This window comes from Lynx canadensis, chromosome D2 (genome assembly GCF_007474595.2).
Source record: "Lynx canadensis isolate LIC74 chromosome D2, mLynCan4.pri.v2, whole genome shotgun sequence".
Classification (NCBI taxonomy): domain Eukaryota; kingdom Metazoa; phylum Chordata; class Mammalia; order Carnivora; family Felidae; genus Lynx; species Lynx canadensis.
In genome coordinates this window covers 58696857-58723102 of record NC_044313.2, presented here as the reverse complement: position 1 = coordinate 58723102, position 26246 = coordinate 58696857, and the positions used below count along the sequence as shown (strand labels likewise).

General features: G+C 36.9%; 1 protein-coding gene across 1 annotated transcript in view; it reads right to left on the bottom strand.

Moving 5' to 3' along the window:
* Nucleotides 1–26246, bottom strand: part of LOC116738374 (catenin alpha-3-like) — a 468686-nt gene that overhangs the window by 342398 nt on the left and 100042 nt on the right. Inside the window, exon 3 of the mRNA XM_032595164.1 lies at nucleotides 23759–23925. Within this exon, the coding sequence (XP_032451055.1) occupies nucleotides 23759–23925 (167 nt within the window). The remainder of the gene's footprint in view (nucleotides 1–23758; nucleotides 23926–26246) is intronic.

Sequence of the window (26246 nt, the reverse complement as noted above, 5' to 3'; positions counted from 1 at the left end):
GGGAGATGGCGCTGGCGAGCGCCTTTGTTCCCCACCAAACTGAGCTCTGTCGTCAGGGGGCTCAGCAGCTCTCCCTCCCTTTGTCCTCCAGCCTTCCCGCTTTCCGAGCAGAGCTGTTAACTTATGACCTCCCAGATGCTAAGTCGCGCTTGCTGTCGGAACACAGTCCGTCAGGCCCCTCCGCTTTTGCAAGCCGGACTCGGGGGCTCTGCTTGGCTGGCGAGCCGCCCCTCCACCCCGGCTCCCTCCCGCCAGTCTGTGGAGCGCGCACCGCCTCGCCGCCCTTCCTACCCTCTTCCGTGGGCCTCTCGTCTGCACTTGGTCTGGTGACTCCGTTCTGCTAATCCTCTGGTGGTTTTCTGGGTTATTTAGGCAGGTGTAGGTGGAATCTAAGTGATCAGCAGGACGCGCGGTGAGCCCAGCGTCCTCCTACGCCGCCATCTTCCCTTCCTCCCATCTGGTGAATCATTTTTTAATGTATTGTTAGACTCAGTTTGCTAATATTTTGTTGAGGAGTTTTGCATCTATATTCAACAATGATAATAGTCTGTAGTTCTCTTTTTCTATAGTGTCTTAACCTGGTTTCAGTATCAAGGTAAGGCTGGCTTCATACAATGAGTTATGAAGTTTTCCTTCCTCTTCTATTTTTTAGAATAGATTGAGGAGAATAGGTATTAGTACTTCTTTAAATATTTAGTAGAATTCACCTGTGAAGTTCTCTGGCCCTGGACTTTAATTTGCTGAGAGTTTTTTGATTACTGATTCAATTTCATTGCTGGTAAGTAATTGGTCTGCTCAAATTTTTTCTATTTCTTCCTGTTTTAGTTTTGAGAGGTTATATGTTTCCAGGAATTTATCCATTTCTTCTAGATTGTCTAGTTTGTTACCATATAATTTTCACAATATTCTCTTACAATCTTTTGTATCTCTGGGGTGTTGGTTGTTATTTCTCCCCTTTCATTTCAGATTTTATCTATTTGAATCTCTCTCTGTCTCTCTCTCTCTCTGTCTCTCTCTGATGGGTCTGGCTAAAGGTTTATTGATTTTGTTGATGTTTTCAAATAATCTGCTCCTGGTTTCATTCATCTATTCTATTGGTTTTTTAGTTTCTATATCATTTATTTCTGCTCTAATCTTTCTTATTTCCTTTCTTCTACTGGTTTTAGGTTGTGTTTGTTGTTCTTTTTCTAGTTCCTTTAGATGTAAGGTTAAGTTTTTTATTTGGGATTTTTCTTGCTTCTTGAAGTAAGCAAGAAAGTTTATTGCAATAAATTTCCCTTTTAGAAGTGTTTTTGCTGCATCCCAAACATTTTGGGCCATCGTGTTTTCATTTTTTCTCGATGTATTTTTTTTTTATTTCCTCTTTCATTTCTTAATTGACCCCTTTGCTGTTTAGTAGAATGTTACTTAACCTTCATGTATTTGTGCTCTTTCCAGATTTTTTCTTGTGGTCCATTTCTAGAGTCCCAGCATTGTGGTCAGAAAAGATGTGTAGTAGGACTTCAATCTTTGTACATTTCTGGGGCTTGTTTTGTGGTCTAATATTGATCTATTCCAAAGAATGCTCCATGTGCACTTGAAAAGAATATATATTCTACTGTTTTAGAATTCTATTTATAATTCTACTGTTTAAATCCATCTGGCCCAGTGTGTCATCCAAAGCCACTGTTTCCTTGTTGATTTTTCTGCTTAGGTGATCTGTCCATTGATGTAAGTGGGGTGTTAAAGTTCCCTACAATTATTATATTACTATTGATTATTTCCATTATGGTTGTTATTAACTATTTTATGTATTTGGATTCTCTCATGTTGGGTGCATAAATATTTGTAATTGTTATATCTTCTCGTTGGATTGTCCCCTTTATGATTATAGTGTCCTTTGTCTCTTGTTATAATCTTTGATTAAAATCTATTTTGTCCTATTGAAGTATTGCAACCCTGGCATTTTCACTTCCATTTGAATGATACTTGCTTCTACATCACTTCACTGTCAGCCCACATGTGTCTTTAGGTCTGAAATAAGTCTCTTGTAGGCAGCATAAAGGTTGATCTTGTTTTTTACCCATTCCATTACCCTATGTCTTTTTGTTAGAAATAAGTTTAGCCCGTTTACATTCAAAGTAATTATTTACAGGTATGCACTTTTTGCCATTTTTAAACTTGATTTATGGTTGTTTATGTAATTCTCTGTTCCTTTTTTCTTTTGCTTTCTTCTCATTCTTTCGTAATATACTTGGATTCGTTTCTCTTAATTCTTTGCACATCTATTATTGGTTTTTGATTTATGGTTACCATTAGGTTTGCATATAACATCTTCTGCATATAGCAGTCTATGCTCACTTAAGTTTGAAGCCATTCTCTACTCTCCTCACCACATTTTAGGTATATGGTGTCATGCTTTACTTTTTTTTATTTTATGAGTCCCTTGACTTATTTTTACAGTTATACTTATTTTTACAGTGTTTATGCTTCCTACTTTTCTTACTCTTACTTCTGGTCTTTCCTTTCCACTCAGAGAGTCCCCTTTCACATTTCTTGAATGTCTGGTTTAGTGGTCATGAGCCTCTTTAGTTTTTGTTTCTCTAAGAAACTATTTATCTTTCTTCTATTCTGAATGATAGCCTTACTGGCTAGAGTATTCTTGGGTGTATATTTCTTTCTTTTCAGCATTTTGAACATGTCATGCCACTCCCTTCAGGCCTGCAGTTTCTGCTGAAAAATCTACTGAGAACATTACAGAGTTTCCCTTATATATAATTGTTTTCTTTTCTATTGATGCTTTTGAAATTCTCTCCTTATCACTATTGTCATTTTAATTACTATGGGTCTTAGGGTAATGTCCTTGGATAGTTTTTGTTGGGGGATCATTGTGCCTCCTGGACCTCAGTATTATCTATTCCTTTTGCCAAATTTGGGGAGTTTTTTAACTATTACTTCTTCAAATAATTTTTTTTGCCCTTCTTTCTCTCTCTCTTCTCCTTCTGGGATCCCTATAATGCAAATGTTATTACACTTCATGATGCCACTGAGTTCCCCAAGTCATTCTCATTTTGTTTGTTTGTTTTTCCTCTCACCTGCTTAGCTTCTTTTCCATTACTCTGTCCTCCAGGTTGCTGATCAGTTCTTCTGCTTCCTCTGGTCTACTATTTATTCTATCTATTATATTTTTAATTTCACTTCTTGAGTTCATCATCCCTGATCAGTTCTTTTTTATGTTTTCTATCTCTTTGATAAAGGTTTCAGAGAAGTCTTCCACTCATCTCTCAACTCCAGTGAGTATCTTTATGATCATTATTTAAATTCTCTATCAGGCATATTATGTCTATTTCACTTAGGTCTCTTGCTATGATTCTGTCCTGTTATTTCATTTGAGATACTGGTTTTGGGCTTTATTTGATGTTCCTTTTCCAGCACCTTTAGGTTTAAGATTAGTTTGTGTATTTGACTTTTCTTGTTTTTGTTTGTTTGTTTGTTTGTTTGTTTGTTTTTTAGAGTGTGTGTGCATGAGCAGGGGAAGGGTAGAGACAGGGGGAAAGAGAATTTTAAGTAGGCTCCATGCCCAGAGAGGAGCCCAACATGAGGCTCAATATCATGACCGTGAGATCATAACCTGAGCCAAAATCAAGAGCTGAATGCTTAAATGACTAATTTAAATGACTAACCCAATTAAATGACTAACCCATTAAATGACCTTTAAATGACTAACCCAATTGCCTGAAACTTTTTTGCTTCTTGATAAAGGCCTGTATTGCTATATACTTCCCTCTTAGGACCAGCTTTACTTCATCCAAAAGGTTTGGGCTGCCATATTTTCACTTTTATTTGCTTTCTTTTTGCTTTAATTTCTTCTTAATTTTCTGGTTAACTAATTCATGCTTTAGTAAGATGTTCTTTAACCTCTATGATTGGAAGGCCTTCCAAATTATTTCTTGTGGTTGACTTCAAGTTTCATAGCTTTATGGTCTGAAAATATACATTGTATAATCTCAATCTTTTTGTATGGCTTAGGCCTGATTTGCATATGGAGAATGTTCCATATGCACATGAAAAGAATGTGTATTCTGCTGCTTTAGGATGAAATATTCTGAATATAATTGTTAAGTCCATCTGGTCTGGTGTGTCATTCAAAGCCATTATTTCTTTGCTGATTTTCTGCTTAGATGATCTGTCCATTGTTGTAAGTGGGATGTTAAAGTCCCCTACTATTATTGTATCAATGAATTTCTTTATGCTTCTTATTAATTGATTTATATATTTGGGTGCTTTCAAGTTGGGGGCCATATTTATAACTGTTAGATCTTCTTGTTGGATAGACCCCTTTATTATGATATAGTGCCCTTCTTCATCTTATACCACCGTCATTGGTTTAAAATCTAGTTTGTCTAAATATGGCTACTCTGGCTTTCTTTTGATGTCCATTGGCATGATAATTTGTTCTCCACTCCATCACTTTCAATTTGGAGGTGTCTTTGGGTGTAAAATGAGTCTCTTATAAGCAGCATATCAATGGTTTTTGTTTTTTTAATCCAATTTGATACTCTATGTCTTTTGACTGGAGTATTTAGTCCATTTGCATTCAGAGTAATTGTGATAGATATTAATTTAGTGCCATTGTATTACCTGTAAAGTCACTATTCCAGTAGACTGTCTCTCTTGTTTTCTAGTCTTTGTTCTTTTGTCTCTCTTTCCCACTCAAATGGTCCCCTTTAATAATTCTTGCAGAGCTTGTTTATGGTCATGAACTACTTAGCTTTTGCTTCTCTTGGAAACTCTTTTTCTCTCTTTCTATTCTAAATGACAGTTTTGCTGGATAAAGAATTCTTGGCTGCATATTCTTCCCATTTAGCATGTTGAATATATCATGCCACTACCTTCTGGCCTGCCCAATTTCTATGAACAGGTGTGCTGCTAACTTTATGTGTCTACCCTTGTAAGTTAAGGATATTTTGTCCTCAGCTGCTTTCAGAGTCTCTCTTTGTCTTTTGGAAGTTTCCCTAGGCAAACTTGTCTTGCACATGATATGTCTTGGTGTTGACCTGTTTTTGTTGATTTTTAGGGGAGCTCCCTGTGCCTCTTGGACTTGAATTCCTGTTTCCTTCCCTAGATTAAGGAAGTTATCAGCTAGAATTTATTCAAATAAACCTTCTGCCACTTTTTGCTGCCCTTCCTCTTGAACACATATGATATACATATTATTGCACTTTACAGAATCTCTGATTTCCCTAATTCTATATTCATGATCTAATAATTTCATTTCCTTCTTCTTTTCAGCTTCACTATTTTCCATAATTTTATCTTCTTTATCACCTATTTGTTCCTCTGCATCTTCCATTCTCATGATTACAACCAGTCAGTTTTGCATCTCAGTTACAACATTTTTATTTCAGCCTGACTAGTTTTTAGGTCTTTTATCTCTGCATCAAGCGTTGCTCTGGTGTCTTCTATTCTTTTTTCAAGGCCAGCTAGTTAATCCTCATGACTGTTGTTCTAAATTCTTGTTTGGACATACTGCTTGTATCTGTTTTGATCAGATATCTGGCTGTGGTTTCTTCTTGATCTTTCCTTTGGGAAAAATTCCTCCATCTTGTCATTTTGTCTAGGTTTCTGTCTTTTGTGTGTTATGACAACTTGTTATGTTTCCTGCTCCTGAGAGTAATGCTATATTAGGAAGGGGTCATACACTGTCCAGGGCCTGGTGCTTCAAGGAAGGGTTTCCAGTATATGCTGTGCACTCTGCTGTTGTAATTTGGCTGCTTTTTCCCACAGGCGATCCTCTGCAGAGTTCCTTTTTGCTTGCAGTGGGAGTATTTAGATCTTTAACTAGGTGTGTTTTGATTTGTTAGAATATGCCTGATTTAAAAAAAAAAAAAAAAGCCTGATCCAAAAAAAAAGTTGATCTGAAAAAAACATGAAAAGGAAACGAAAAACAAACAAATGAACAGAAACTATAAGCCTGATTTTTAAAAAAGAAAGAAAGAGAGGAGCAAAGATGGCAGAACAGCATGGAAGCTTTTTGTGTAACTTACATCCATGAAATACAGCCAGACCAACACTAAACCATCCTACACACCTAGAAAACTTATTGGAAGATTAACGCAACAATCTGCACAACCTGAACCACAGAATACAGCAGGTACACAGCACGGAGAGCTGAACTTGGGGAGCAAGAAGCCGCGAAAGGTAGGGAACTGCTTTTGTGAGTGGAGAGAGGACTGAGACTGGAGAGGTGGGGAGAATACGGGAAAAGCACCCCTCCCCAAAAGCAGCTGGAGAGAAAGTGGAAACTTGGAAATAGCCGCAGGGACTAAACTAAAAAGGGAGAAAGGAGAAAGGAGAGAGTTTAAATTCCATTAAGACTGTAAACAAGGAGAGCACAAAAGCTGCAACTCCGCAGCTCGATACCTGGCAGTGCTCTGGTGGAACAGGCGAATCCCCAGGAACAGAGTGGGGACCGGGAGGTTCTCGGGCCACACGGGGAAAACCAGTTCCACTGCTGGAAGGACATTTGGTAGAGGCTGTTGAAGCCACCTGGTCCCAGCAGACCCCAGAAAATGGCCACATTTGCTGGTGCTGGAACAAGGTCATTAAGGGTGAAGCCTGGTACCAGATGTGTGTTGTGATTTTCCATAATCCCTGAAACGCTGCTGCTACGCTATCTCGCGTACTTTTTCTGGGATGGGCTGGCACCTGGCTGCAGTCTTGGGGCATCAGCAACAGCAGGGTCCAGTGGGCATTCCTAGGTGCAGCCGACATTCAGCCATTGCTCATTCAGCCATTGCTCAGTGAGACCCTCCTGCAGAGGGGTGGAATGGGTCAAAGCCGCAGTCCTTCCGAAGTAAGGGGCTGGGGAAAACAGCCACATCTGAGACAAAACTCAGGAGAGAGGTACTGCCTAGGGCCTGATCATGGAGAGTAAAAAAGCAGGAGAAGACGAGAGCTGAAGACAGAGGATGCTGAGCCGGGAGAACAGACTGGGTGGCTGGGTGGCGCCATTTTCACCGCTCCCGCACATGCCTATACGCACCTATGAGCACCGCAACACTCCACCCCATTAGGCTAGCAGCGCCATCTAGTGGACAGTGGAGCTACTAAACTGAGCCCTGCCCAATTGGGCCAACTTCGCTCTTGAAGTACACAAGTCTCACCATTGGCTTAATTAATGGACTATAAAGAGCTACACAGACTGACTTCTAGGGGAAAACGAAGCAATTTCAGTCCTACTTCAATCTGTTAGCAGGTTCATCTATTCATTTTCTTTCTTTCTTGTTTCTTATTTTTCTCTTTTACAATACCTGGATCACTTTCTTATACCATACACAAAAATAAATTCAAAATGGATGAAAGACCTAAATGTAAGATAGGAAGCCATCAAAATCCTCGAGGAGAAAGCAGGCAAAAACCACTTTGATCTTAGCCACAGCAATTTCTTACTCAACATGTCTCTGGAGGCAAGGGAAACAAAAGCAAAAATGAACTACTGGGACCTCATCAAAATAAAAAGCTTCTGCACAGTGAAGGAAACAATCAACAAAACTAAAAGGCAACTGACAGAATGGGAGAAGATATTTGCAAATGACATATCAGATAAAGGATTAGCATCCAAAATCTATAAAGAACTTATCAAACTCAACACCCAAAAACCAAATAATCCAGTGAAGAAATGGGCAAAAGAAATGAATAGACATTTCTCCAAGGAAGACATACAAATGGCCAACCAACACAAGAAAAAATGCTCAACATCACTCATCAACAGGGAAATACAAATCAAAAGCACAATGAGATACAACCTTATACCTGTCAGAATGGTTAACATTAACAACTCAGGAAATAACAGATGTTGGCAAGGATGCAGAGAGAAAGGATCTCTTTTGCATTGTTGGTGGGAATGCAAGCTGGTGCAGCCACCCTGGAAAACAGTATGGAGGTTCCTCAAAAAACTAAAAATAGAACTACCCTACGACCCAGCAATTGCACTACTAAGCATCTATCCATGGGATACAAGTGTGCTGTTTCAAAGGGACACATGCACTCCATGTTTATAGCAGCATTATCAACAATAGCCAAAGTATGGAAAGAGCCCAAATGTCCACTGATGGATGAATGGATAAAGAAGAAGTGGTATATATATACAATGGAGTATTACTTGGCAATCAAAAAGAATGAAATCTTGCCATTTGCAACTACGTGCATGGAACTGGGGGGTATTATGCTAAGTGAAATTAGTCAGTAAGAGAAAGACAAAAATATGACTTCACTTTAAGAGACAAAACAGATGAACATAATGGAAGGGAAACAAAATAATATAAAAAAAAAATATATATATATATATATATATAATATAAAAACAGGGAGGGGGACAAAACAGAAGAGACTCATAAATATGGAGAACAAACTGAGGGTTGCTGGAGGGGTTGTGGGAGGGGGAATGGGCTAAGTGGGTAAGGGGCATGAAGGAATCTACTCCTGAAATCATTGTTTCACTATATGCTAACTAATTTGGATATAAATTTTAAAAAAGAAAAAATAAAATTAAAAAAAAAGAAAGAAAAAAAGAAAGAGTAAAGAAAAGAAAAAAAGAAAAAGGAAAAGAAAAGAAAAAAAATCTGGTATTTCCACCAGAACTGAAGCTGATACACTGGAGCACTCTATGATCAGTAGACTTGGTGGGTGTGAGGTGCCTATGTTGGTCCTCTAGGGGAGAGGCCCCCTGTGCTGACTCACAGGCAGACCTTCCCTAGTAAAGATGACCCTGTATGGTGCAGGTGGTAGGGTTTGATATAAGTGGCTCCAGCCCCTACTGAAGGTGCTGTTTTGCTAACTGAAGTCCAACTGTGCTGGTGGGCAGGGGGGAAATATGTCACCACACTCTTTTACCCCCAGTGAGGAAGGCTCACACCCACTGCCACAGATAAGCGAACAATCACCCCTCCTGTTTCCCAGGCTTCCATCTGATCCCCACCCTCCCCCAGTCTGTGCTTGGGCCATCAATATCCCTGGAGCCACAGCTCTCCTGTCTTCTATCTCTGGCTGGGATACAAAATTCCAAATTTTAAAGGACCTGGCAAGATGGGGACCTGCTCCCTTCTTCCAGAGTACAGTGTTGAAGCACTGCTCCTGGAGCCATTCTGTCCCAGAAAAGCAGCAATGTGGATGGAACTGGAAGGTATTATGGTGAGCGAAATAAGGCAGCCAGAGAAGAACAGATATCACATGTTTTCACTCATATGTGGATCTTGAAAAACTGAACGGAAGACCATGGGGAAAGGGAAGGGGGGAAAAAAAGATACAAACAGAGAAGGAGGGAGGCCAACCACAAGACACTATTAAATACAGAGAACAAACTAAGGATAGATGAGAGTTTGGGGGAGAGGGAAAATGGGTGATGGGCAGTGAGAAGGGCACTTGTTGGGATGAGCACTGGGTGTCGTATGTAAGCCAATTTGACAACAAATTATATCATTTAAATAAATAAATAAATAAATAAATAAATAAATAAATGGGAAAAAGGGAAAAAGAAAAGCAGTCACTTGACTGCACAAGTGCCTGGAGTTTATGGTGAAGCACAATGAAAACCTGCAACCAGATTATCTGCCCTCTGCATGAGCCTCTGTCCCCTGCTGTTAAGTGGCTGCTCAAAGGTGTCAGCCCAATCTTTTGTCCTTCAAGAAGCAATACACCATCTTCCAAATGCACTCTAGAAAGGGTAACTTCTCTCTCCCAGTACGACCCAGGGGATCCCCACACCAGGCTGTCTGCTGTCTGCTCTCAGGCCTTTACCCTCTTCTCACCTGGACCACTGCCACCTGCTCAGATCAACTCTAGAAAATGGCACAGACTTCCAAATCCTCTGAATTTGAGATCCACTCTGCAAAAACTTGCAATAATCAGTTCCTCCCAATTTCTCAGTCAATGATTTTTGCAGGGGTGCTCTTCTGGCTCAAAACTAGCACGCTGTTCTCTCTACTCCTCTCTCCCTCTCTCTCCTCTCCACAAAAAGGGCTTCCAACTCCCTATGGCACCATGGCCTTTCTCTCCCCCAATTCATGTCTCTGCACTTCATATCTGCCACATTCTCGCCCTCAAATTATGCAGATGGTTCTCTTAATCTTAGGTATTCAAAGTAATTTGATGTTGATCTAGCTGTGTTCAAGCGATGGGGCAAGCCCAGGGTCCCCCCCACTACTCCCATCTTAATTTCTCCCCAATGCTTATTTCTTGAGGCTTTCCGAATCTATCTCTTATTTGCTCTCATGTGCTCTAAACATATATTTTAGTATCTATTATCTCTCATATGTGCCTCAATCGAATAAGCCTAAAACCCATAAACTACTTCTCCTCTACCTAAAACTGAAAACCAAGGTCCTCATGCCCAGCCAGATTCCTGAAAGGCTTCCTGATGCTACCCTTTCTATCTAAACAGATTCCAATCACTTTCCAAATTGTAGACTGTTCCTCCTTCATTTATCTCATTCATTCCCTATCCTACCCCATCATTTCACAACCAGATGACAGCATCAGCCTAATCACTAGCCTCACTGCCTCCAGTCTGGCTCCCTTGCCCACTGCTGCTAGACTAACAGTCCTATAATGCAAATCTGCTTATGTCATACCCATGCTTAAAATATTTAATGATTCCCCGTTAGCTTTCAGACTACACTTCAAACTGTTTATCTTAGCACACAGGCCTTTCACAAGTAGGTCTATGCCTACCTCTCCACCTTCAACTCTTTTCATTTTTAAACATTTGGTTTGTTATTTTATTGAGTTTTGAGAATTCTCAATAAATTTTGAGTACTGGCCATTCATTATGAGTGATTTGCCTATATAGTCTTCCAGACTCTGGCTTGTCTTTTAATTGTGTGTGTTTGTTTGTTTGTTTGTTTGTTTGTTTTTAGTATAGTTGTCACACATGTTACATTAGTTTGAGGTATATAACACAGTGACCCTTCATCTCAGCCCTCAGAAGTATTACAGGTCTTTGAGTATGTACTGTTCTTGCAGTTAAAATGCTCTCTTCCTCCATCACCTTCTTTGTCTAGTTACTCAAATTCACTCAAAATACTTTCCCTTGATACAATTGCCATCATGCCTCCATAATAGTTACACCAACTTCTATCAGAGTAACTTATATTAATTTATGTCTTAGTCTGTAAATTCCAGGAGAAAAGGGCCATGGTATTATTTTTTCTAAACTTGAATCCCTATCATACAGTAGTGATTAGCACACAGTAGTGCACAAAACACAACCATTTGCTGAATGGATTAATTAACAATCAAATTGGAGATACCTAGAATGATGCTGGTCCCTTTTAAAGTTATAATTTTACATGGTTTAAATTTCCTTTGTCCCTAAAGTTTTCAGTATGATATCAGGCACGAATCCAGTGATTTGTACCTTATTTGTCTCCATTTACTAGTTCCTCCTATTCTATCTTTAATACCAGTATTGTGACTTGATTTTTCTTTAAACCTTAATATCTCTGCATATATTTTTCCTAGAATATTCTGCAGAATATGCTTGGCTTCTAATAGCTCTTAATAATACAATAATTTCTTCCCTTATAAACTGCTGATATTTTTAATGAAAGGAACCTTTAGAAACTCTCTTTGCTGGTATGCCTGCCTTTTAATAATAGAAGGTACCTTAAAAAAATATCAGCTACTGGGGCACCTGGGTGGCTCAGTTGGTTAAGAGTCCAACTCTTGATTTTGGCTCAGGATACGATCTGATAGTTCATGGGTTCGAACCCCATGTCAGCCTCCATGTTGACAGCACAAACCTGCTTGGGGTTCTCTCTCTCCCTCTCTCTGCCCCTCCCCTGCTCATGCACACACACTCTTCCTCTCCCTCTCTCTCTCTCAAAATAAATAAACTTCAAAAAATATATAAAATTAAAAAATAAAAATAAATAAAACTCTGGTTTGATAAACAGAAAATGTTAGAAAATTTGGTTCAAATTTATTTCCCTTCATTTTTTAGGCATAAGGATAACATTGTACTGCAAGAGTCTACAAGAGTCAAAAATGTGAGAAAAAGGTACCATGGTGGCAAAAGGAAAGACAAGAAAGGGAAAGAAAATGAAACAGAGAGCACCAGTTCTTGCTAGGTAACTTATATATCATTTAATGTTTACAAAATCCTTTCAAAGTATTCAGAGTAAGTTTTATTATCCCTGTAACTCAGAAGAAGAAGCCAAGGCTCACAGATTTTTAACTTTCCTAAATTCACCCAGCTAATCAACAACAGAGCCAGGATTGAAGCAAAGTCTCTTCTGCCAAAAGCAATGGTTTTTTCCTCCACATTGTCCTGACCCCTAAGGAAAGCAAGAGACACCCCAGCCAATTTCGTCTCAAATAAAATCGACCTTTATAAAAACCCAGATGCCAATAAAATAAGATATGGTATCTTGAGAAGTATAAATAGTGAAGTTCAAAAAAACCTTGACCAATACTAAAAAAGAATTTTTTTAAATTCCCATGGAATGGTGGCAATAAAGCCAAACTGTCTTTCCAAGTTTCTATAATTTATTTAATATTGAAAGATTGTCATTCTCTTCTATATCCTCTCTTACTTTTGATTTGGACCTATGTCCTGGAGAAAAAAAATTCCTTACGGAACCTGATGACTTTAAAACTGCCAAATCAAGACTCTTTGTTGTACTTAATTATATATCAACTCTGTGTTGGTCAGCACTACTTTTCCTACTGAGAATTACTCAGTGAACCACATATGCACTAGTTGGTGGTCTCAGTCTATGTCCTCATAAATGGTCTATCATAACTGCATCTCTGGAGGCAGTCTCAGTGGAAAGAGGATAATTCAGTAAAAATAACAAAGCATAAGGAAGTCAGGAAATGTATAGGTACAGAGTATTAATCAAAAATTGAGTAATATATAGGGATGCCTGGGTGGCTCAACTGGTTAAGTATCTGACTCTTGATCACGGCTCCAGTCATGATCTCATGGTTTGTGAAGTTCGAGCCCCACATCAGGTGCTATGCTGACAGCACTGAGGGTGCTTTTGATTCTCTGTCTCCCTCCCTCTCTGCCCTTCCTCTTCTGGTGCTCTATCTGTCTCTCTCAAAATAAATAAACATTTTTTTTAATTGAGTAATATCTCCTTGACCTGACATCTAAAAGGAAACATACCACAACAGAGATGAAAAAAATCTATAATTTAGAAAAAAATCAGTAAGGAAGAAAAGAGTAAGGCCATGAAGGAAGAAATTATGATAGTGGATACATTATTTGGTACCGTGTAATAAAGAATAAATTAAAAATGTAGCAAGGAACTGTATAAGAATGCTGAAGGGACCCCAAAATGAGCAGAAGATTTCATGAAATAGTAAGATACAATTAGAAGAGAGAAGAGGCAGGCCTTTTTCCATTATATTCCAGACAGAAGCAAGAAACAAAAATGTGACCCACTGCTTTTTAAAGAGTGTCCAGAAAAAGAAATCTATACCATTAAAGTTGATGCTCTCCCCCTAGAAAACATCTATAATACATTATTTTATAGTGGAATGTATGTGTGTATACAGAGAGACACAGCTGACTAAAGAATTCTTCTGAGGGAAAAAAAATGTCTATACGGAGGAAAATACCTTACAGAATAATTTAAGAAAGACAGTGATATATGAGGGCACAAATTAGCAGATAGAAACCTAGTGCATCCAGATAAACAGGAATTTACAGGTATGAGAAGGAACAAAGAGAGTAGGTAAGGGGAAAGGAGGTGGAAGAACAATGAGATGACGTTGCTAAAGAATTTGAAGATTTCTGATATTCAAATTGGAGCCACTTAGAATATAGTGCTACAGTAAAGAATCCCCTCCCTTCTGCCTTCCCAAATTTCTATAAGGTTTGCAATATACACAAACATACATAAACATGTCTTGTCTGGGAGTATTGGAGAGTGAGTGTGTGTGTGTGTGTGTCAAAATCAAGGGGGAAAAGGCCAGTTACCAATTACAGATTAACCAACTATAAAATAGGGATAGAAAGACCATTCGTAAACTAATTTGTGGAAGCAAAAACTTGGAACTAGAGATGACGTTGAGAATATGAGCCCCAGAGAATTTGCAGAAATCTTGGGACATTATAGTTGATAGGACACAGAATTGGGGTTCAAGCCATTTATATATAGATCTTAAGAGTAACAAGATCCCAGTAGACAAGTGGTTTACAACCATAAGTAAGTGGATTGTGAGCAATTAAAAAATGAAGGTTAAAAAAAAAACATAAAAAGAAAGAAAGAAAAGGAAAAAAAGCAAGCAAGCAATAGTCAACTTGGAACTCTTACAGGGTTATGAAAAGTAAGTTAACCAAGCTAAGCTCATTTCCTTTATAATTGGGGTTACTATACTGATAAATCTACAATGCCACAGATAACACATCTTAATTTTAGCAAGGCCTTTGAGAAAGTACTTGAGGATAAAATAAAGAAACATGGTTTATACAGTAGCTTAATAAAGCAAGTTTGAAGTTCATTTCAACAACTTTACTCAAAATGGGTTAATGTTTGATTGATGTTATCTGAAAGGAAGATATATCACTGTTTTCCACATGACTAAACAATTTTTCATAAATAATCTGACTTTTAAAAATCTGAAAATGATTCCAGGTTAGGAGGTAAAGACAAAATCAAAAGTTAAAAAGATCTGAATGGATTCTAACATAAACCAGAATTAACAGGATAAAATTCCATGAATATAAATTTAGCATCTACCTTTACATATAAAAAGATAAAACTAGTATCAGAACAAGAATGCTCAAATTAATAATAGTTTGAGTTCAGAGACTTGGAGTTTAACTGCTCACAAAATCACTATGAACGAACAGCATGACAAGGCTATCATAATAAGGTAAGATAATGTTAGACATTAAATCAGAGAGGTAATTGTTTGAGTATATTATAGAACATTCACATCAGAGATTTGTTTCTATTTCAAGATGTTTTTATTTCAATATTTTATGGGTATTACTTATCTAGAACATGCATAGAAAAGTATTTGCGGAGATGATTTTAGGGACTTCGATTTCTTGTATTGGCAAATTAGTAATCAGTCTAATCCTTCTGCTGAAGAAAACTAAGAAGATTGATGAAATATAAAATACTTTATATTAAAAACATCAAAGAGCTAATAAAACAGAGAAATTTCTTGAGATGAATTCCAGAAAAAGTAATGTTTAGTACACAGAGATAGCCATTCACATGAAAAAACAAGATACCATGAGCAAAAACCAGCATAATGATCCAGGAAGTCCAGACACTAAAGTTGTCAAATTCTAACCATAATACAAATATGCTTACCATGTTCAAGTACCTCAATATCAAAAGTGAAAATTTCATCAGGAAACTGATAATCATACAAGATATGGAAATTCTCAAGTATTCAGAATAGTCTGAAATGTTCAAGGGTCAAGAAATTTTCAGCCTAGGTAAGAGAAGACATAAATAAGTGCTAAGAATAATCATCAGTTATTTGAAAAATACCTTTTCCTATTGTCTTCGTTCTATGTTGCTTAAGAAAGCAGAACTAGAAGCAGTCCGTGGAAATGGCAGGGAATTCACATCTAGTTTGAGAAAAATGTCTCCAACAATTAGAATTGTCCAAAATCAGGTTCACTGTCTCACAGAATTGATGAGATTGCTATTACCGTTAACACAGTTGTGTATTGCATATTGTATGGCTGGAGAGAGTCTAATCTACTTCAATAAGATGAGAATATAAAGGCACTAACGTTCCTCCTCTATAATTTTTTAATCCAAGTAAAAATTTAATATAACCATAAATATTATTGGAGATATACTAAACCACTATTTCCCAAAGTATGGTCTGAGAAAGTTATAGAACTAACATATTATAAGAGTCCTAAAGTTAGAAAATTTTGGAAATTCTGGGTTAAGCAAAATTAAATACTTTTATTTGCTTCAATATTTCTTACCAACTTGAATGTACTTAAGTGCATCAAAAACATACAAAGAAAATTTCTATATACAGCACTGACCATAAAAAAAATTCTTTTTTTCATGTTACATTTTTAAATCTTTCTTCCCACTTTAATTATGAGTTATTTGGAGGGTCTTATTTGTTTATTTTGTTTTATTTTTCAATTCTTTATTTAAATTTTAGTTAGTTACCATATAGTGTAATACTTCTTTCAAGAGTAGGATTTAGTGATTCATCACTTACATATAACATCCAGTGCTCAACATAACAGGTGCCTTCCTTAATACCCATCACCCATTTAGCCCATCTCCTGCCCACATCCCCTCCAGCAGACCTCAGTTGGTTCTCTATAGTTGGAGTCTCTTATGGTTTGCTTTTCTCTCTTTTTTTTTCCTGCCTTCCTCTATGTTCATCTGTTTTGTTTCTTAAATTCCACATGAGTGAAATCATGGCATTGTCTTTCTCTGACTGACTTACTTCATTTAGCATAATAAAAAAGACTCTAGTTCCATCCACATCATTGCAAATGGTAAGATTTCATTCTTTTCACCCCAAATAGCCAAAGTAATAATGAAGAAGAAAACCAAAGTGGGAGGCATCACAATCCCAGACTTTAGGGTCTACTACAAGGCTGTAATCATCAAGATAGTATGGTATTGGCATAAAAACAGACATATAGACCAATGGAATAGAATAGAGACCCCAGAATTGGACCCAAAAATGTATGGCCAACTAATCTTTGACAAAGCAGGAAAAGAGTATCCAAGGGAAAAAAAGACAGTGTCTTTAACAAATAGTGCTGGGAGAACTGGACAGCATCAGGCAGAAGAATGAAACTCGACCACTTTCTTACACCATATACAAAAATAAACTAGAAATGGATGAAGGACCTGAATATGAGACAGGAAACCATCAAAACCCTAGAGGAGAAAGCAGGCAACAACCTCTTTGACCTCAGCCGCAGCAATTTCTTACTTGACACCTCTCCAAAGGCAAGGAATTAAAAGCAAAAATGAACTATTGGGACCTTATCAAGATAAAAAGCTTCTGTACTACAAAGGAAACAATCAACAAAACTAAAAGGCAACCGATGATATGGGAAAAGATATCTGCAAATGACATATTAGACAAAGGTCTAGTATCCAAAATCTATGAAGAACTCACCAAACTCCACACCTGAAAAACAAATAATCCAGTGAAGAAATGGGCAGAAGACATGAATAGACACTTCCCCAAAGAAGACATCCAGATGGCCAACAAGCACATGAAAAGATGCTCAATGTCACTCATCATCAGGGAAATACAATCAAAAACCACACTGAGATATCACCTCATGCCTGTCAGAGTGGCTAAAATGAACAAATCAGGAAACTAAAGATGCAGGAGAGGATGTGGAGTAATGGGAACCCTCTTGCACTGCTGGTAGGAATGCAAACTGGTGCAGCCACTCTAGAAAACAGTGTGGAGTTTCCTCAAAATATTTAAAATAGAACTACCCTATGACCCAGCAATAGCACTGCTAGGAATCTACCCAAGGGATACAGGAATGCTGATGCACAGGGGCACTTGTACCCCAATGTTTATAGCAGCACTTTCTTTTTTTTTTATGGTTTTTTTTATATATATATGAAATTTATTGACAAATTGGTTTCCATACAACACACACTGCTCATCCCAAAAGGTGCCCTCCTCAATACCCATCACCCACCCTCCCCTCCCTCCCACCCCCCATCAACCCTCAGTTTGTTCTCAGTTTTTAACAGTCTCTTATGCTTTGGCTCTCTCCCACTCTAACCTCTTTTTTTTTTTTCCTTCCCCTCCCCCATGGGTTCCTGTTGAGTTTCTCAGGATCCACATAAGAGTGAAACCATATGGTATCTGTCTTTCTCTGTATGGCTTATTTCACTTAGCATTACACTCTCCAGTTCCATCCACGTTGCTACAAAAGGCCATATTTCATTTTTTCTCATTGCCACGTAGTATTCCATTGTGTATATAAACCACAATTTCTTTATCCATTCATCAGTTGATGGACATTTAGGCTCTTTCCATAATTTGGCTATTGTTGAGAGTGCTGCTATGAACATTGGGGAACAGGTGCCCCTATGCATCAGTACTCCTGTATCCCTTGGGTGAATTCCTAGCAGTGCTATTGCTGGGTCATAGGGTAGGTCTATTTTTAATTTTCTGAGGAACCTCCACACTGCTTTCCAGAGCGGCTGCACCAATTTGCATTCCCACCAACAGTGCAAGAGGGTTCCCGTTTCTCCACATCCTCTCCAGCATCTATAGTCTCCTGATTTGTTCATTTTGGCCACTCTGACTGGCGTGAGGTGATACCTGAGTGTTCTGGGAGAACTGGACAGCAACATGCAGAAGGTTGAAACTAGACCACTTTCTCACACCATTTACAAAAATAAACTCAAAATGGATAAAGGACCTAAATGTGAGACAGGAAACCATCAAAACCTTAGAGGAGAAAGCAGGAAAAGACCTCTCTGACCTTAGCCGTAGCAATCTCTTACTCGACACATCCCCAAAGGCAAGGGAATTAAAAGCAAAAGTGAATTACTGGGACCTTATGAAGATAAAAAGCTTCTGCGCAGCACTTTCAACAATAGCCAAATTATGGAAAGAGCCTAAATGTCCATCAACTGACAAATGGATAAAGAAGATGTGGTTTATATATAAAATGGAATACTACTTGACAATGAGAAAGAATGAAATCTGGCCATTCGCAGCAACGTGGATGGAACTGGAGGGCATTATGCTAAGTGAAATAAGTAAGGCAGAGAAAGACAGATGCCATTTGTTTTCACTCATATGTGGATCCTGAGAAACTTAACAGAAGACCATGGGGGAGGGGAAGGGGGGAAAAAAAGTAACAGAGAGGGAGGGAGGCAAACCATAAGAGACTCTTAAAAACTAAGAACAAACTGAGGGTTGATAGAGGGTGGGGGAGAGGGGAAAGTGGGTGATGGGCATGGAGGATCGCACTTGTTGTGATGAGCACTGGTATTGTATGGAAATCAATTTGACCATAAGTTGTATTTAAAAAAAAGAAAAAGAAAAAAAAAGATTTCATTCTTTTCTGTGGGCAAGTAATATTCCACTATATATATATCCTCTTTATCCATTCATCAGTCAGTGAAAATTTGGGCTCTTTCTATAATATGGCTATTGTTGATAATGCTGCTATAAGCTTTGGGGTGCCCCTTCAAATCAGTATATTTGTATCCTTTGGGTAAACACCTAGCATTACAATTGCTGGATTATAGGGTAGTTCTATTTTTAACTTTTTGAGGAATATCCATACTGTTTTCCAGAGTGGCTGCACCATTTTGCATTCCCACCAACAGTGCAGGAGGGTTCCCCTCTCTCCACATCCTCACCAACATCTGTTGTTCCCTGTGTCAATTTTTTTAAGTATTTACTTATTTTGAGTGAGAGAGAGAGAGAGAGAGGGAGAGAGGGAGGGAGAGAGGGAGGGAGAGGGAGAGAGACAATCTCAAGCAGGCTGTACACTCAGCCCAGAGCCCAATGCAGGGCTTGATCTCCCATGAGATCATGACCTGAGCTGAAATCAAAAGTTGGACGCTTAACTGACTGAGCCACCAAAGCGCCCCTCCTATGTTGTTAAATTTAGCCATTCTGACAGGTCAGGTGGAATCTCATTGTGGTTTTGATTTGCATTTCCCTGATGATGAGTGATGTTGAACATCTTTTCATATGTCCATTGGCCATCTGTATGTCTTCTTTGGAAAAATGTCTATTTCCTGTTGGATATTTATGAGACAGGCTCTATAGAATACTTTGGAGCGAGGGAATGTTGGGTTAAATAATTCTAATTTGATGGTATCAAAAAAAATCCAGTTTGTCTATTTTGTCAAAAGAATTGAATCGATGATGCAATTTAAATATAAATTTTTCATAAGGATGAAATAATGCAACACTATCACAATTTACCACAAAAAGTCTTCCTTTTTCACAGATGAGGTATCATTGTTGTACTATACACAATTATGAGCATCTTAAATGATATAGCCTAAATTCAGTCTCTGATGAGTTACTAGCAAATGTGGGAGAGACTAAAGAACACCTCCTCCTCCTCCTGACATACCTAAATTCCTTTAACAACCTATTATAGGCCCATGAACTTGATTAAACACTTCCGAAAGGTATGTATAGTTCAAGCTGTTCTAACTCTTGGAGTACTATGTTCTTAAAGTTTTATTTTTCCTGTTGCCTTGTACAAGCAAATTTCTTAAATAAATATGCCTCCATTTCTTCATCTTTAAAATTACAATCATAATCATATGGTTGCTGAAGATTGAATTAAAGGAGATAATCCAGCACAGTGTTAGCACATTATAAAAACTCAGTAACTATAAACTATCATTTTTATTCAAAAATAGCACTTTACTTTGTTTTGATCTTCAATTACCTACTGCTTCATTTGAATGACATCATGTGTGTGAATTATTTAGCACTATGCTCAATTAAAATTGGTAATGAATGTGTTTGTGATCTTTATATATACACACTTACTTCTTAGTCGATTATGAAGGTAGCAATTTTTACCTGAAACAGACTTTCTGCTCTATCTCAACAAACCTAGAGTCTAAAATACAGGAAATGTTGTGTCATTGGAACTAGAAACTACCTGGCACTTAATCTTTCATACCTTCTTCTTGGTTACAGCATTTATTAATATTTGTATTCACATATGACAAAAACGAATCTCAGAAATTTTTAGGGATTTGTTTATGGTATTGTTTATGGTAGTCAACAAACCAATAACCAACAAACAATGCTTAATTATCTCACCTACGAATCCACTAGTAGACAGCATCTGATGATGAGAACTATTCCCTTTCCTAAAAACAACAACACAAAGTGCTGATGCTTTTTTGCAGTAATAAAACTTAAAAAGAAAAGGAATATAAAAGTATAAAGGAAACTTGCTATACTTTAGGGTTAAAATAAGCATTAGAGAGTAAAATAAAGACAAGAAAAAGGTTTCAGGTAGCAATTAAAGGAAAAGATTTTAACAAGAAGGTCAATCAGAGGAGGCCATCATTTGCTTAATGTAGTAGTGATATTACAGTCACCAGACACATTTATGAATACGCAGCTGTATTTATGGACAGAAGAGTAAAAGTCCTATTTGATGCAGGAGATAGATCAGAGACTCCAAAGGAATGTTTGCAACCTTTTCAACTGGACAAAGGTGACTTTGGTCCTAAAGAAACTAAAGAAAGTCTTTGGTTACTAAAGAAAGTAAAAAGGGCTTTAATAAAATTCTCTTTCTACTAAAACTTTTCTAAATGGATTTGTCTAGCAAAATAACAAGATACCTTGCTGCCTTTGTAGTATCCTAGTAAAATTGTATTTTTTACTCATATTAAATCAATTTATACATTTTCATAACGGATTACTACAGATATCACAGACTACATGTAAACATACACAGTTTATGTTGGATCAAGTGGAGCTGGCAAACAGTATTCATTTACAAACTAGGATAAACTTCCTAGTGTCTTCAATTTTAAAGTTTTTCTATTTATATTTGTATATTATTTATATTACCTATATAATCCTAGCCATTTTCTTATCAGTAAACCATCCTCTGTTTTTCAATCTACCACTGGCTTTAAGATAAACAATCCTAAAATTTGTATGGAACCACAAAAGATCCCAAAGACCTTGAAAAGGGAAAGCAAAGCTGGAGGCATCATGATTTGGGACTTCAAGCTATATTACAAAGCTATAGTAATTAAAACAGCATGGTACTGGCACAAAAATAGACACGTATATCAATGTATGAGAACAGGAAACCCAGAGGGGTGGCCTGGGTGGCTCAGTCAGTTAAGTGTCTGACTTTAGCTCAGGTCACGATCTCACTGTTCCTGAGTTTGAGCCCTTCATCAGGCTCTCTGCTTGTCAATGCAGAGCCAGCTTTGGATCCTCTGTCTCTCTCTCTCTCTCTCTCTCTCTCTCTCTCTCTCTCTCTGTCCCTCTCCAACTGACTCTTTCTCTCAAAAAAAAAAATTTAAAAATATAAATAAAGTTTGTAACTACTGTTCTTTTATGTATATATATATGTGTGTGTGTGTGTGTGTGTGTGTGTGTGTGTATAAACCTGTTCTTTAATATATATATAGAGAGAGAGATACATATGTGTGTGTGTATGTGTATTGAGAGAGAGAGAGAAAACCTAGAAATGAATGCACAACTATGTGGTCAATTAATCTTCCACAAAGTAGGAAAAAATATCCAATGGGTAAAAGAATGTCTCTTCAACAAATGGTGTTGACAGCAACACTCAAAGGAATGAAACTGCACCACTTTCTTATACCATACACAAAAGTAAATTCAAAATGAATGAAAGACCTAAATGTGAGACAAAACCCATAAAAATCCCAGAGGAGAATACAAGCAGTAACCCCTTTGACATCAGCCTTAGCAACTTCTTACTAGATATGCTTCCTGAGGCAAGGAAAACAAAAGCAAAAATAAACTATTAGGACTTCATCAAGATAAAAAGCTTCTGCACATTGAAGAAAACAATCAACAAAAGTAAAAGGCAGCCTGCTAATTGGGAGAAGATATTTGCAAATGACATATCTGAGAAAGGGTTAGCATCCAAAATATATAAAGAACTTCTAAAACTCAACACTCAAAAAAACAAATGATCCAGTTAAGAAATGGGTAGAAGACATGAATAGACATTTTTCCAAAGAAGACATCTAGATGGCTGACACATGAAAAAATCTTCAACATCACTGGTCATCAAGGAAATACAAATCAAAACTACAATAAGATATGATCTCACACCTGTCAGAATGGCTAAAATCAACAACACAAGAAACAACAGGTGTTGGCAAGGATGCGGAGAAAGGGGAACCCTCTTACGCTGCTGGTAGGAATACAAACTGGTACAGCCACCCTGGAAAACAGTATGGAGGTTCCCCAAAAAGTTAAAAATAGAACTACCCTATAATCCAGCAATTGCAATAATAGGTATTTACCCAAAGTTTACAAAAAATACTAATTCAAATGGATACATGCAGCCCAATGTTTATAGCATTATCAACAATAGCCAAATTATGGAAACGGCCAAATGCCCACTTACTGAAGAATGGATAAAGATGTGGTATACATATACAATGGAATATTATTCAGCCAAAGACAAGAATGAAATTTTGCCATTTGCAATGATGTGGATGGAGCTACAGAGTATTTATGCTAAGTGAAATAAGTCAGTGAAAGACAAATACCATATGATTTCATTCGTATGTGGAATTTAAGAAACAAAACAAATGATCATAAGGGAAAAAAGAGAGAGGCAAACCAAGAAACAGACTCCTAACTATAGAGAACAAATCGATGGTCACCAGAGGGAAGGTGGATCGGGGTGGGGTGGGGGGATGGGTAAAATAGGTGATGGGGATTAAGGAGTGCACTTGTGAATAGACCAGGTATTGTATGTAAGTGTTGAATCACTAAATCATACACCTGAAATTAATATTACACTATATGTTAAGTACCTAGAATTTAAGTTAAAACTTTAAAAATTTTTCAATTTTAAACATGTTGAAAAAGAAACTACAACAAAAAGACTAACTTCTGACTTTGTTCTTTTGAGGTATACATGACTTGCACAATTCAATCCAGTCAGCTTCTGTTGGATGACTATAAGAAATGAAGGCAAGGCTGGGATGCACTAGGATTGATGCCGGGTTCGGAAAAAGTAATTAGAAATGAGAACAATGCCAAGGTAAACTGACCATCTTTTACTTACAGCTGACACGTGCTGTAAGAGACACATGACATCAATCATGTCTGCGAGGATAAGGAGTCTGGTAACTGCAGCCAACAAGGCACGGGCAGCCTGAACCACAGCCTCCCTTTTTGGGAGATAACAGGGGTCATCTGCAAATCTCTCAGCTGATACTTTCAGAGCTTCACCTGAAAAACACAACCCAAAATAATATACTTTAAGTTTCAGCTATACCTGTTTAAGTATTTATCATCCTAATTCCAAGTACATTCTATGACTAAGCATAATATTAAAATAGTGTCAGTTGACACTAGAACACTGTCTCTTAATAAACAATGGAGTTTAAAATCGACATTTCTCTTTGATAAATGCTCTGGAGTTTAAGAAGCATGATACCATTTTCCTGCAAGAGAATTGTGCTCAATTGACTAGCAACATCTAGTAACACCGCTGTCAACTTCTGCATTTGCTGAATCTCATTTGCTGTGAAAGGTTTCATTACTAAGACTTCAACTGGAAACAATCTGGCTTATAAAAATAAGGTAAATCTTCATTAAACTACTTTCCAGCTTAATGTTAGAAAACAGCTAGCCTTTGAGTCAGTAATTCTCTGAGATAAAAGTTTAACATAGGCAGATTTATCCTAAACTGTCAATATAATAACCTATCTCCTAAATTGTCAAATTATATTTCATAGTACATAATTGTTAGAGAAATATGCCTACAATTTTTAAGGTTTTTTTCGCTGAAAATACGTTTTATGATAAAAGCAATGTGTACTCATTCATTTTTAAAAGTTCACAGTTCAGAAGGGTATGAAATGAAAAGATTCCTCTTTACCCCTCTCCACTAACATAATTGCTTACCACATCCACTATGTTTTAAGTTTTTCAATTTAAACTTGTTTTTATTATGAAATCACTACATTCTCATTACTTTTAAATAATTCACTATACTGAAGAGTATAAAGTGAAAACAATTTTTAGAAAGTCTCCATACAAATCACCCAAAAATACTCATGGAGTTCTTGTATATCCATCCAGAAATTTTTCCATGAATACATGTTTCATGTGTGTGCATATGTATAAATATTTATTTATATGTATAAATGTACATGTATGTTTAAATGTATGTATTTTTATGAATATATTCACACATTCATATATATAAATATATAAAATATTTTCTGTCCTAAGAAAACAGAGACATTTTATATTTTAAATGGAACACACAGAAGATATAAATACTTTTCACAAATATTTTCATACTATAAACATTTTCTACAATTTGTTTTTCACTTACCAATTTATTTTCTTTTCATGCTGGGATATAATTGACCAGGAGACATTAAAGAATGAACGGTAACTTACCATGTGGGCTCTAAAGCTGTTCTGCTTCAGCATCTGTCCTACTACCTCAGACAAGTCACTTAACTTCTTTATGCCTTATTTTTTCCCTTGCAAATGGAGCTAATAATAATACCTACAATTTTTATAAAAATTAAATAATAACAGTGCTTTGAGCTTACTAAAGAGTTGATTGGCTTTTGTCATTCTTTTTAATACTTGAATAAAGTTACATTTTACTGATATACTATAACTTATTTTACGAGACCTCCATTAAACACATAAATAATTTCCAACTTTTTCCTATTTCAAACTGTACTGCAAAGAATGACACATAGTTTTGCATGCATGAGCAAACTTAGCTGGAGGATAAATTCTCAAAAGTGGAATTGCTGAGTCAAGAGGCAAATGAATTTTAAGGTTTGATACATATTGTCAAAAAATTTTCCAAAATACAGCCATCTCACCAATAACATATTAAAGGGAGTGTCTTACCTACTCCATGAATATTTTAGTTATTTATTTGTGAAAGTCAGCATAATGAAAATGAAATTGAGTATTTTTATTAAATATAACAAAGAATAGTGTTCCTTATAATGGACAGAACCTATGAAGAGGGTCTGAGACTGTCTCAACATGTTAATATAAACATGTTAGCTCTCTTAGCAATACCAAGTTAGGTATTCAGACTATTAAGTCAGACACCTCTGAGATCAATTCTTATCTGCCTCTTCTAGCTCTGAGACCTTGGATGCTTAAATACTTTCAGTGTCCTCATGTAATGGAAAGGCATAAAAATATTACTTACTTCACAGTGTTTCTGAGATGGCTAAATGAGATATAATTCATAACATATATTTAGCACAGTATCTGAACATGGAAAGCACTCAACAAATATTAGCTGTTATTTTCTCAGGAAATTTCTAGTAGAGTTGGTAAATTTTTAAGACCAGGAAATGGTGATTTTTATGTTTCTCTGCAAGTTAGAATTTCTGCGAGGAGACTGAAAATTAAAGTGACCTCAGAAATTCAGAGAGCAGGTTAATTCCCACATAAAAGATTTTTTTCTTGTCATGATTCTGAATTGGAAAGTTATGATAGTCTTTATACAATATGGTCTTTGACTTTACTAAAACTAAATACACATCAAAATAGAATTATGT